The 14,673-nt window shown below is 36.0% G+C and overlaps 1 protein-coding gene across 5 annotated transcripts in view; it reads right to left on the bottom strand.

Moving 5' to 3' along the window:
* LOC111506585 (discoidin domain-containing receptor 2) overlaps window positions 1-14,673 on the bottom strand; it is an 842,991-nt gene that overhangs the window by 644,244 nt on the left and 184,074 nt on the right. For 4 of the 5 annotated variants that reach the window (XM_074171999.1, XM_074171996.1, XM_074171997.1 and 1 more), the window contains one exon: window positions 4,716-5,074. In XM_074171999.1, the coding sequence (XP_074028100.1) occupies window positions 4,716-4,782 (67 nt within the window). In that variant the 5' untranslated portion in view covers window positions 4,783-5,074. Of the gene's footprint in view, window positions 1-4,715; window positions 5,075-12,547; window positions 12,926-14,673 lie in introns of those variants that run through there. The other variant, XM_074171998.1, reaches the window with a different exon arrangement.

Below are 14,673 nucleotides of genomic sequence, written 5' to 3' on the forward strand. Positions count from 1 at the left end.
AAATGTTTATTTCATTAGAGAATATTCTTGAAACGTTTATTAGAGCGAGTTTCGTACTTCCCAATGCAAGGATAACTGCATATTTCTTCATTAAAATGATCCTATAAACGAACAAAAACAAGCTTTTTCTCGTTTCCTTTCATAGAACATCAAGTATAATGAAGTGGTCTGTACAAAAATATCGCCATCGATGAGTTCGATTAATTGCCTTCGCGTTGAAAAGTATGAAATGATTTCTATGCCACACAGGATATTCAACTGAAATGTTTATTGTCGAGTCGTCTTGTTCAGGTTTATCGCTCTCACCAGCATATTAAAATCATTCTCAGCTGAACAACCGACGACCACGATCTCTTTTTAAAACGACCGCGATCACTTTTCAAAACGACTGCGATCTCTTTTTGAAACAATATTCTCCGGTTAGTTTTTGGGAACCCCATGCGAAAATTCAAAAAGTAAAAGCACCTAGAGGCTGACTTTTGACCAAAGAAGGTGCCCAAGAAGTGCCCATCAGTAAGTTGAGGACCGCTCCGGAGGAGCGGGGAGTGGATTAACGAGATGTGATGTTCTGCACACAGTAACCGTGTGGGGAAGATTTCAACTCACGGCACACAACCCGGAAGGGGGCATGGGGTGCAGCTGAACAATCTACTGAAGATAAACCAGCAAAAATTGTAAGCGTACTGTAAACCTCCTCAAATCTATAAATGAAATTGACGTAAAGAAAGAACTACCCAACTCAGGAGTTATGAATAAACTGATTGCAAATCCTAACAGTTTCAGGCCTTTATGACTGAAGCCAATAAGTTTATTGGACCCCACAGGACATATTTCGGTGTATTTTCTCCGAAGCTCTGTGGAGAATCATTTATCAGAGCCGTAGGGGGCTGTGTGGCATGGTTAAGTTGTTAGAAATGCATGTTTCTAAATCTAAAACGTGAAACCATTACCCAAAATTCCAACAAATCCTTGAAAGTGGCATACAAGCAAATGAACTTGTTGAGCAAATTTCGACAGCGTGTAATTTAACGATTCATGAAACAGTTCAACATCAACAAGGCTGCATACACTAATGAATTTGCAGCAGTGGCAGGCTCTTCAACTTGTCTTATGACAGGTGTTTTCCTTCTTTTCTCAAGATCATCTAAAAAATTAAAACTACATACCAGTTGCTCAACTTTAAGTCATTTCAAGTATCACGAAAAAAGCTGTGAAGCTTAATCAAATAACGTGAACTTTCATGGCCGGAGATAACTACATGTTAAAGGGTTTTTTGACCGTGGTCTGCAGGTTTTTATGCCTGACGTTTCGACTACTACTGCGGTAGACATTATCAAAGGCGATGTGGTAACGGTCGCAGTGCTCGAGTTGTTTTTTCCAAGGCAGAAACTGGTGTGATGCTGGTATTTCACTCTGATTTTATAGTATTATTGGTTGACATGGCTTGGTTCCTCTTGATTGGATTACCTGACCCTTTTTATGTACCAGTACCATTAAGGACAGGTAGCCAGATTTAACTGATGTTCATTGCTTCTTTTTTCTATTGAAATCAGCCCTGTGTTTTTGAATTTCTATTGTATGTATACATAAACTGTTGGTTAGTATTTTTGAGTTTTATCGAGTATCACTGTATCTTCCAACGATATTATGTGAGTACTATTTTGTTTTTCTGTTGGGAGCATGTTCGGCTACAACTTTGTCGTTTGTTTGTCGTTTGTTTGTCGATTTGTGCGAGTCGACAATATCTCTTGTGTTTAAAGATATTTTCGACTCGCACACTTCTTTTCGTGGTTCCAATGTAGACCGACCCACAGCTACAAGGAATCCGGTATACCACGGGAGTTCGTAAAGGTTTTCCGGGATACATAATTGACCTTAGACATCATCTGATAGTTTTTGTTGGCCTAACTATTGGTTTCACGTCGTGTTTCTCGAAGATTCTCATATTCTGGTTTGTGACATTTTACACATAGGGAAGGAGAGCTTCTCCCCCGATCAGCGTAGCGGGGGTTACTTTGAGGTTCTCTCCCCTGGGTCGTATGGTCCGCTCAAATTCTCCTTCGGTGTACCCATTCCCTTTGAAGGCATTGTCCAGGTGATCGAGTTCCTCGGAAAGACTCTCAGGTTGACAAAAACGTCGTGCTATCTCAACCAGCCTTTCAATTACCGCCTTCTTTTGTTGTGGTTCGTGGTTACAGTGTTTGTTCAGGTACCTGTTTGTGTTTGTTGCAGCCCAATGTTCTTCTCGTCTGGTCAGAAGAACATCCCAGAAAGCTACAGTTCCTTGGAGTGCTCGTTCTGTTGTAAAAAAACTTACATACCACGGCAAAAAAACCGGAAAAGTAGCTTTCAGGCTGTAAAGCTTGTTATATCTCGTACTCATTCTATTCATTCGAAAACAATTATTTGGCATCTAGTTGATTCCTTCTGCTATATTCGGACTCATATTTTGGCCCCTAAATCATTTATTGTTATTTGCTCATTCTTTCAGAACCAGATCCCTTTAGCTGACTCAAACTGAAAACTGCGAATAACCAAACCATTAAAGCAGGAATAAAATTATAATTAACATTTTGTTTTGTTACTTTTGACCAAAGTCACATTCATTTCATGACTTTATAAAATAACAAGAGGTATTTCTCCGATCAACGTTATTATATAGTGTAAACCCAGAAAAATAATTTTTGAAGAATCCCTCGGTGTAATTTTGCATTGAATTTCATACACGGTTCATTTTTACGGAAAACAAATGATCAAATATGCTAAAAATATCACAACAGATGCTATCAATGCAATGCAAATTTGAATAACCTCTTGATTAGATTGGCTCCACAATTCAACTTTATTAATACACAAACATCAAGTTGCGTTCAGCAAACTCCTTTTGCTAAAAATACCCTAAAGCTGCTATCCAGGAGCCGGTTTACCGAAGTCGAATATAGATTAGCACAGTGAACCGCAACTACACCCTAGCAACAGGTCCCGCTCACGTAATGCAGATATAGCCCTTTCACCCTTTTGCGAATATAACTGTAAACTACATATTGATTGATATTTGTGGGAATGCGAATACTGAATGCTTGAGCAATTTAAAAACTTCGTGGGTGCCGAAATTATCAAGATTTTGGAAACTCTGGCGGCTGATATATTCGTCTAGACGTTTTATTATTAAGCCCTATTGATGAAGGACAGTTTCTAAATTATTTGATCAACTTTTTCAGCATTGACAGATTTCCTTCGACTTTTCTGAATGGGAGATTTAATGAAAAATATTTTATAGTTCCTTTCAACGAAAAGAAGTTGTGATGATCCATGAATTCAAGATGTCAAATTATCTAATTGTACTTGATAGTAGGAACTGGAAGCTTTGAACAAGTATCAGGAGATGATTCAAACTAAATTCAACAACTGAGTTAGAGCCTTTTCCTGGTATCTGTAGAGTAGGCACTGTAGAGTAGCACTTAGGCCACATGTGAACCATTGTACATCCTCCCGTGGAGTTGTCTTCCTAGGTCATCGTCCTTCCTTTCCTTTCCAGGAAGGTGTACAGGTCACTAGGACACATCTTCTTCATATTGATAGGTATTGGCCAAGACTCGCCGAAAAACATTCCCTTTAGCAACCTTGAGGTGTCTCACGGTGGCCTCCACGAAAGTTTTGGAAGGTGCAGCGATATTACTGTCGTTGCGCGGCTTCTTCAACTTTCTTGGGGTTCCCGCAAGTGAGGGAGCTTTTCCGCAGAGGCAGCCGGGTACTTGCCTTCATTCAAGGCGAAGCTCTTCGCGCACGCCGCAGAAAGTGCCTTGGCTGTTGGAGGTGAAGTGGGGGAGGAGGAGGGTGCACTCCTGCCTGTTACGCTATCTTTCTCATTTTGGCCTCGGCGCAGCAAATGCGCTTACGCCTTGGCCTTTGTATTACATCACGAGGTGATCTGTTATGTCCAGTCTCATTGCAAGCGGTAGATTGGGATGGACATTTCTATTCATCTCCAGTCATCGCCTTAGATTGAGGTGAGCACTTCTGTCCAGCCTCGTGATTGGTTTATGTTTTTGTTGTTTCTGTTTTTGTGTCTGTTTCATTCATGCGTGTTCCCACGAGTAGCAAGAGAAGAGTTGGTCACTTCTAGCAGAGTTAGAGCCTTACATATACATATAAATTCTTCTGATACACTATTCAGCACCTCTGTGGTAGTAATGAATATTACTGGAGTTCTATCTCAACACCAAACCGTTATTTTCAACACCTCGACACGTGTTTCAATCACCAAGTGATCTTCGAGAGGAATATTAAACTTCCCTTGAAGATGATTACTTTGGGATTGAAACACGTGTCTAGGTATTGAAAATAAAAGTTTGATATTGGGATAGAACTTTAGTATTGTTTTTCACATATAACTCAACTATTACTATTAATCTCGATGTATATAGGGGGCTTTAACTTAGTTACAAGATCAAGTTCTAGTCACCTGAAGTTAGCAAAACGCATGTGATTTTAAATATCTCTCCATTCTCAGTAAAGGACTTCAGGTTGTGTAATGGTCAATTTTGATGAGAAACAAGAAAAACATTTCCATTTCTCACATTGTTTCTACTATCGTTCCATACTTCTGATTTTCCAAAGATCTCATTGAATTAAAGTATAAACTACAGATAAAAACACCCATCAAATAATGCAACACACTAAAAATATGCAACAATATGATGATAATTACTTACCAATATGACTTCCAGCGACCATCACCCTCGCCATACACAACAATCCGAGAACGATTGACACAAACATTTTCACGTAAAAAAAATAAATAATATAGTCTACACTACCGAAATACACAAGACATTCCGAAACCTAACACGACCGTCCCAAGTAGTTTATGAAACGATTTCAGTCCTGTCCATTCCTGTTCCAAATGGAGAGAAAGAAAAAACGGAACAGCACAACCCGAAAAATGTTTATGACGATTCGGAAGGTCCGATTCAATCTAGTGACTCATAAGTTAGATCTTCCTTCAGTTTGCTGTCGCTGATATTATCATGTTGTGGACATGAAATGATGAGACACTGATCCAAGTGTCAACCTGTAACAAAAATGAATAATGAGTATTTCCAGTGTAGCTTGGAATATAGAGAGTAGGGTTAACATTACGAAATATTTATTTTACAGTATTTTTTAGCTCCATTATGCAGAAATGAAGGGCTCTGATAAAGCTAAATCTTGTCATTTATTCGGTCTCTTTTGCCAAATCATGTTGGCCGGGCCATCACTGCCAATAGATAGATAGATAGATAGATAGATAGATAGATAGATAGATAGATAGATAGATCTTGATTGTCTAAAATGTAATACACTTTGTCAACACAGGCTGTCATGTTCATAAATACATAAAATGTTGAAATTATTTAAAATGTTTTTTTAATAGTATTCACTAAAATACAGTGAAGATTAAAAATAACAGACAAAAAAAACAATCAAAAAATATCAAAGACAAGAAAAAATGTATAAATATGTTATCAATAAAACAACACAATTTTGAAATTACTTGACATAAATCGTACTATACATCGTGGGATACCGAAAGACTAGAATTTGTATGCAAAATACTCTTCCAAACTGTAGAAGCACTTTCCCAAAACTAGGTTACTTACTGATTTTCTAAATTTTTCAAGTTCATTAATTGATGTAATATGTTTTGGTAGATGATTATACATTTGTCTACATCCATAGATTTGAGACTGCCTGGTCAAAGATGATGTAGGCAATGGAAAGGCAAGTTTTTTATCGCTACGCGTAGATTTTTCTGTATGGCTTTCAAACTTTTCTTTTTGTTTGTGAAGTAAGCAGACAGTTTCTAGAATGAACAGTTCAAATATTGTTAATATTTCATTTCTGCAGAAAAGTGGCCTACACAATAATATTAATGATAATAATTATTTATTCTCCAGAAGGACAATACAAGTATGGTAAAGGAGAAATCGTGTTAGAAAGCACACGTTAGAAGGTAAGACCTCGTTAGTCCTTAGCTCGCACAAGTTTCTCAACTTCTGAGAGTTGTCGTTCGTATGGGGGCGGCATCTGATTAACGGAAAAACTGATTTTAAACTGATTTGAACTGATCTGAAATTAACAGAACATGATAACATTCAGTTAAATTGTATATAACAAAACAGTAAATTTGCAGATATTATAGTCGTTCATCTATAGTATAGAATAATTGTGTAACACATATATACATATACAGACATATATACATATATTCGCCCAAATACACAAATAACAGAGAAATCATAAAGGATTTACAAATACTTATTATAGTGCCTGATCGACTTTATAATAGCATCTTTCAATTAAAAAATGTTCAAGTCTTTTTTTAAAACATGTTAAGCTTCGACTTTCTCTTACATAGTCTGGTAAGTTATTAAATAATAAAGGACCTAGTGAGTTTGGAGAGTTTTTAGATAATTGGACCCTTGAAAAGGGTATATTCAGCTAATTTTTTATTCTTGTGACATGTTTATGAATGCTATAGTCTATTTCAAAAGAGTGTAGAGTAATAAAATCTCATTAAGTATTCAAAAGCGCTACAGGGTGATCCGTCAATAAATTCTGTCACTTCCCTAGTCCGCATTGCAAAATTATGTCGTTTCATAAAGAGCAGGTAGGTATCACCCTGTTTTAAGGGATTTGTCCATTGTTATCGACGGATAAATACTGAGCCAGAGGCGCGCTAGTGGGATAATTGCCAAAAGAATATGCATTCATAAAAATTATATTAAAGGAAATAAAAATTTAATACAGCAGAACAGTGTTATTAAAAAAATATAAAATGTAACAATAAAATATATACGAACCGAAATCGGGAAATACTCACAAACACACACGAACGAACTTTACGTATTGAAACACTTGTGGGGACTTTAAATCAATTTATTCACAAAAACGACAAGAACTTTACTGGATACGTTATTACAATTTGACACTTGAACAATACTAAAACTGTGAACTTCCCTTAACGTTTAACAACACTCTATTTATACCCTAATTGAATGTTCTAGAGATTACTAGGTACAATTTTCGAGAACCTTCCGAGAAAATAATTATTCAGACTACCCTTAATTCTAAACCCTAACCTAAGCAAAAGTGTCACTGTCACTGATACACTGGTCTCTGTCCAGATTGCTTATCCCGCTACAGTATATTTACAATTCAATTAAATTATTCTACATCAGTATAGTCTTCATCCGAAGAACTGTCATCATCCCCTGGTGTTATAATTATAGGGTCAACCACCTGATCGACCAAGTTGTCCAGTTCCCACATTTTATCTTCCTCTTTTAAAACATGCTGGATTGCTTTTTGCCAGTTTTCTGATGTGATTTCCATAATGGCTTGATCAAACAATACCTTGACATCTTTCATTTTAAATGTGGTATTGTGCCTTGCAACATATCCTTTAACTTGTGCCCATATAAGTTCTATAGGATTTAATTCGCAATGATATGGCGGTAGGCGCAGCACAGTTACTTTATACTTTTCTGCTACATCTTCTACGGCATATTTCATGAAGCGAGATTTATGTTGTTTTACTATGGCTAGTAGTTCCTTCTTTACTGAATTCGTCTCAAACTGAATACCTTTATTTGACAGCCAGTTAATAATTTCTTGCTTTCTCCAAGCTGAAGTTGGTACCTTCTCTAAGCGCCTTGAATGGTAGCTTGCATTATCCATAACCACGACCGAATCAGCTGAAAGAAATTTTAACATTTCCCCGAAGTAGTCTTCGAAGACATCCGAATTCATGTCCTCATGATAATCTCCCGTCCGGCACGACTCAAAGCTTAACAAACCTTCTTTTAAAAATCCGTCTTCGCTTCCAATGTGAGCAATTATAAGCCTCTTCCCTTTTCCCGAAGGCACTTTAATACCCGTCGAAAGGCCTTCTATGAAAGCTTGGCGAGAACTTGTTATATTTTTATCTTGCCACATTTTTTTGACTATATAACCTTCGTTTATCCACGTCTCATCAAGATAAAAAATTTTCTTTTGCTCTCTGCGGTACTGCTTTATAGTTGTCAAATATTTTCGTCTCCAGCAAACAATTTCATCACTTTCCAGTAATAGTGCCTTTCGATTGTGCTTTTCCCAGGCAAAATTCATACTTTTTAAAGTTTTCCATAAAAGTTTTCTGGATATCAAAGGAATATCGTTATCTTGGCTTATCTCGATAAATATTTTTTCAAGAGTGGGTATTTCCTTTTTAAAATAAAACGAATGAACTTTTCTTCGAATGTCACATTTGGTGTCTTCATCTAAGATTTTTATTGGTCTTCCTGATTTTCTCTTGCATGGACTTACCTGGCCTGATATCTTTCTTTCTCGCAATAATTTAAAAATCGTGGACTGTCCAATTCCAGTCATTCGGGCACATCGCTCAACACTTTCTTGCACAGACAAACTAGGGTGATCGTGTTTTATGCAATCATATACATTTAAAATTATAACTTTTTCGCAAACAGATAGCGGAGAATTTTTTACACTTCTTTTCTTTGGAGTAAATGTCCCCATTTTATAACTTTTTCACTATTTCTATATCACAATATCACTGTACGTTTAATTGGTGTAGTAACAATTACTATTATAACTCGAATGTTTAAGACACCATTACAATATATTTAAACCCTTTTTCTTAATTACCTGGGTTTAATAGGTATTGCATGATTGGTGGGAAGGGTCAAAAAGGGATTATTATAATGACATGGCACCTCGGAACTAAGTGTTAACCCTTTTTTGAGAAATCATGCTCAAGTATATGAACCCAAATTGCATATTAAATAAGTTTACAAGAACCACTAAAATTAATCTTAATCTTTTTTTAAGAAATTTTACTTACCTAAATACATGTAGGTACTTAGTTTTAGACCAAATTACTTCCCAAAAATGGCCTTTTATTATTATCTATGTCTGTAATTTTTAATTTACTTTAATTATTAAGTTTAATAATCCTAAGATTTGCCTACGCCCATGGACGACAACGAAATTCAGGCAAATTTTATGACACTTCATGATTTATTACTCTACACTCTTTTGAAATAGACTATAGATCTGGTTGAAAAATTGTTATAGTTACTAAATATATACACACAAACTACAAAGATAAAGAGCGATGGTAGCGTCATGATTTTACATGTTTTGAATACATCAACGAAGCTTTGTCGAGAGGACAGACTTCCCCAGAGGAAGATGGCATATCAAAGTCTGGAGTCCACTTGGGCATAGTAGAGCATCAGCAACTGATCATTAGACAGAACTGATCTCAAATTACGTAATTGATAGGAAACAGAATTCAATTCATTGATTAAGATTTTACAGTGTTCTCCCCAGCTTTTGCCATATCGTTGATATAAAGCAAGAATAAAATTGAGCCTAGGACTGATCCCTGAGGAACTCCGCGTACATTTTTCCCACTATCAGAAGTGTTGTTGCTCAATGTTATTTTTTGACTTCTACTAGTGATATTAGATATGAACAATTCTAAGGCTGTCCCCCAGATTCCATAATGGAAAAGTGTTTGCAGCAGGATTTCATGTTCCACGCAATCAAATGCCTTAGAAAGGTCCAGAAATACTGCCGCCGCTTTTTTTATCATTTAGGGTCGTGTAGACGTTTTCGAGGAAATTGGTCGATGATTATCAACTTCTTTTGGTCTGAATTAGATGATTTGTACACCAACGACATGTGGTTTCAACAGGACAGCACTACGTGCCATACAGCTCATACCACATTGGATATTCTGCACGAGCCATTTGAGAGCATGTTATTGTCTGAAGTGAAAGAGTCACTGTAATGAACTGATATTCAAACTAAGTTCTGTTTCGTATCTGATACGAAATTTCAAGCCGATATCAATCACTGTAAATCAAAGTAAATTATTACTAAGCACATATAGAATCTAGAATCAGATATGGCATTTGCCTTTGGGGCAGCTCTTCATTGACTACAAATGTATTCATTGTCCAAAAAAAAGATTATACGACTTTTAGCAGGCGGTAATCAGAGAACCTTCTGCAGAGATTTATACAAACATTTAAAAATTCTAACATTCCGGATCATTTCATTTTTGGAATGTGTGTATTCATACACACCAATAAGTCGAAATATGATCGCATTTCATCTTACCATAATGTAAATACAAGAAAGTGCAATGATTTTCACAGAAATCCCGTCAAACATAATATAACTGCTAACTCACCTTCTTACTTGGAGCTAAAACTTCATAAGAAAGTGTCCGATTCATTGAAAACTACTGATAGAATTCAGGTTTTCAAAACTACACTCGAAAGGTTTTTATTAGAACATAATTATAATACCATAGATGGATTTATCAATTTTATTTCTCTATCACATTAATTTAATGAAGCTGGAGTTGAATGAAGTTGATATGTTTTGTCCATCATTGTATGCATATGACAATCTTTCATATCATGTATGTTTGGTTTAATTTTACTACAAGTATCTCAGGCGATAACCATGGGAAGATTACTATCTTCTCCGGCCAGAAAAGTGAGAATCTCTGGAAGGGAGATTGACTGGCAAGCGCGGGTAAAGTACCTCGGCCTTTTAATAGACCGTAGGCTCACTTGGAACCCGCACATTATGTACGTCAAATCTAAGATCGAGGGTCGGATAGCCAGTCTGTACCCACTGATCAATAGAAAGTCAAAGATGAGTTTAAAGAACAAAATTACGATCTACAACACGATGTTCAAGCCTGTCATCATGTACGCTTCAGGCGTCTGGGGACAAGCGGCTCCGTCCAACATTTCCATTTTGGAAAGGTTGCAAAATAAGTTAATTAGGATGATTGTGAATGCTCCTTAGTTCGTGCGGAATGAAGCCATCCGCAGAGATTTGCAGCTGCCTTCCATTCGGCAGTCCATTCAGTCGAGGAATGAGAGAGTTTTCGAAAAAACGGAAACTCATGAAAACCCGTTAGTTAGGGAAGCCACAGATTATGCTGTAGACGACCCCTCCCGATATAGAAGGCCCCGACACTCTGTCGAATGAGGCCCTCATGTCCCCCGTTAAAGGATGAATAACTTTTTCATCCATCCCACCCCAGCCAGGTAGGGTATCCCGTGAAGGGCGGCACTGATGTCTAAGGACTTCATGCCGTCATCTATCAGTTGTGTACCCATTGGCCCCTCTCAAGGATAATCAGCCAAAAGGGTAGGGGAGCTGGTCTCCAAACCTGGACGAAATCAGGATGACTCGTCACTACAAGTATCATTTTATGTATGTTCAAAATGCTATTTGACCTATAAAACAATTTCAGAACAAATAGTAACAATATTTGTAGATAATTCAAAATTCCATGTGAGCTCTCATTCAACTCGAAACTAAAAATACCTGTTCAGTTGGAAGTCTATTTGTTCGTAGAACATGCATACGAGCAGTCTGCAAACAAGTCAACTTCACATTAGCAAGAAATAATTGCTGGACTTCTCTAAACAAACGTATGCTGTCTCATTTTGATTTCATAAAACAATATTTCTACACATAATCAATTCATATATTTTTTTTTTATTTTTCAGCAACACTTCGAAATGTGCACAGGTTACTTATATCACGTACGTACTGAGGACACATGTTTCTGACAAACCAGTTTAAGAGGATCATTGGTTCCCTTTTCAGGACAATGGCATTAGTTATGGAGGACTTCTCTTTTGAATAACGAATGGAATATAAAAAAAAACAATATATTCGATCACCAAGTTTGCAGATTTCAACATAAAAATTCTAGACGTGCTTGGAGAAACAACAAGAAAACATTTACAATGAATGATACCTAATGCATCGGTGGAAGGGCATGTAGTAACAGAAAAAGCAATCAGTTACTTTCAAATTGAATGAGTCGAAATACATTACGTTTTCTCATATAATGTTTACAATTTTTCAGATGTGATCAATCCAAACACAACCAGGCGAGAATCAAAAATCAGTTTGATGACCAATCAGCTGCATAGTATATTACATACCAGGTGGGAAAAGAAGGCAATTACCCACGAGCAAAAATTGTAAGCACTATACTTTTCCTATGACTGACCGTAGGAAGGAATGGTAAAATATATTTGTTTGAGATTATGGCTTTGGATATTAAACTCATTAGGTCAGTCAGTCAGAACTGACACGCCTTATTGCTGAGCTACTCTGGCGATTACCAATGTGATGTCTTGTTGTGATATGAGTAGTAAACATAATTGATATTCACTTTGTGAGTGAATAAATACATTTGAAAAGTTCAAAATAATATATTGATGTCAAATACAAGTGCGAACAGGTGTTTGTTCTGTAAAATATTTTAAATTCCTTTTGCTTGGTTGCTATAGTTCATAGAATTACCGGAAGTAGGCTTTGCTTTGGAGGCGTCTGGCAAATGGAAAATGAATGGTTATATGGTAAGGTTGAATACTTCAGTTATAACCTTTATGTTGTGTCTTAGTATTTCAAAAATTGTTGCAAAAATGAATAGAAAGAAAAAGCGGACTTGTGTTACCTTCGAAAACAAAAAATTAATGAATTGATTCATTTGTTCAGCGGTAAGCGTCGACTTTTTCTTCGGTTTATATCCATCAGATTTGCGTTTCAAAGAGGCACGATATTTGGAATATTTTTCTTGATATTCATAATACTTCTCAGCATGGAGTAAACTACCCATAATGAGGATGGTTTCAAAGTTTTTGCTAAATCTTCGAAATAAACAAGAAGAACATTTTCGGAAAACGAAGTTATATTTTTCTTCTCTCTCCAACTCATAAAATTCTCGAAATTATATGCGTATTTTCCTTTTGATTTTGCTGGCAGCAAATTATTCATCGCAATATTTGCTTGCTCGGTAATATATGATGGGGTAGCACAAATTTCTTGATCGATATCACTCATTTTGAAGTTTTACGACATACTGAATGACAGCTCATAATTAAAACGAGTGGTTGTTGATTCACGGATGTAACTAGATTCATTACCAACCCACAAACTGTTAAACTGTTAAACAAAGTGTTAAACGATAAATTTACTGAAAATATAATATTCTTTTGGATTTTACAGATAATTTGGAGAAAAAATTCACTAATTTTGATTTATTGGCTTTTGGACAATTGAATGTATCAATGAGATCATATTTATCAAAGAAAATGTTAACATATCATAATTTTTTCAAATTTCTTACGTATCTTAAGTGAGTCATTAACTAACTGCTGTCAAACACGAAGTGATTAGTTTTAAATGGAGGGAGTAGAAAAAATGCTAAAATTAGACAGAAACAGGTTTGAGATTTGAATTTTTCTTAGCATTTCCCTTCATAGAAGATTTTGTCTCCAGGTTATACTTTCAGCATATATTTTGTAAAACATTATCTTTCTCAACTGCAAATGAAATTATACAAGAAATTGTGATGCACGTGGTATTTTTATTGTATTGGGAATATTTTTCATACATGAATACATATTTCATTATTCAATGCTGAAGAGTGATTTCAATCATAGAGACAAAGATGTCACCCTGATTCTTATACTACTTAGTAAATTTCAAAAAAGCTTTCTTTAATAGGTTTTCAGGAGAACGCGAATCTCCATGGGAATTCATTCCGCAGTGCCAGAAATCTTCTTCCATTTTACTTCCGTGAAAATCCTATTTCTCAATATTAATCGGACTTGAAAGGCCGGTACCCTAAAATCTTTCAACAAAGTATTTTTCTTCTTTGGTATAAGCTGTCTCTCCACCCTCATACATAACTTTGAGCGTCCCCTGGTTATAAGCGACAAAACCTTAATTGGATTTTCTGTTATACGGACCGACGTTTGAACATGTCCCGCCGGTAGATTCTATTAAACGCAGAGATTGATAAGCAGATTCCAGATTTTGCACTTTAATTGCGCTATTTCGCCATAGTTTCCATTACTTCTCATAAAAGCTCTAATTCCGAATGAAATCTAATTATGCAAATAACGGTTCTGGAAGTTCATGAAATGAAAAGAGAATTTAGTTTCAGACGGGTCGAGTTGGTGGTTTCATATGTATAGGGTGAATATTCCGTTGTAGTTGCTTCATGATTCGAAAAATTGAGAATTCTCATTCTTGCTGGTTTATATATATATATATATATATATATATATATATATATATATATATATATATATATATATATATATATATATATATACAGGGTGTCCCTGGACTTCCTCTTTTCCTCTCGGGAATGTATTGATGGGGTCAAAATATCACCAGTACTTCATATAACTTTTTTTCCTAAAATCCTTCGTTACCAAGTAACGGGCCCTCGAAGTTACAAAATGAAAAATATTTTTCTTTGATAACTTTTCAAGTGAATATTGAAAATCATCCAAATTTTGGTAATTGACTAAACAAATGAATTCTTTCGATGAGCTTTCATGCAGGAGTCAGTTGTTTTGCTACAAAGTCAGGAACGGACTACCCCCGATGGTCCACACCCCAAAACTTTGAAATGACAGATATTTTTCAATATTTTTCAACAAATTAAGGTTACTTGGACAATTTTATGAATAAAAGTACTCGTGTGGAAAGTCGATCGGAGCAACGAGTCTTGATAAAAATGTAGTTTCACTCGACGACATCAAACCCGCTCGTCCACCATTATTTGAA

This window comes from Leptinotarsa decemlineata, unplaced genomic scaffold, assembly GCF_025532065.1.
Source record: "Leptinotarsa decemlineata unplaced genomic scaffold, Ldec_3_MD MMD2_tig00000035_RagTag_RagTag, whole genome shotgun sequence".
Classification (NCBI taxonomy): Eukaryota; Metazoa; Arthropoda; class Insecta; order Coleoptera; family Chrysomelidae; genus Leptinotarsa; species Leptinotarsa decemlineata.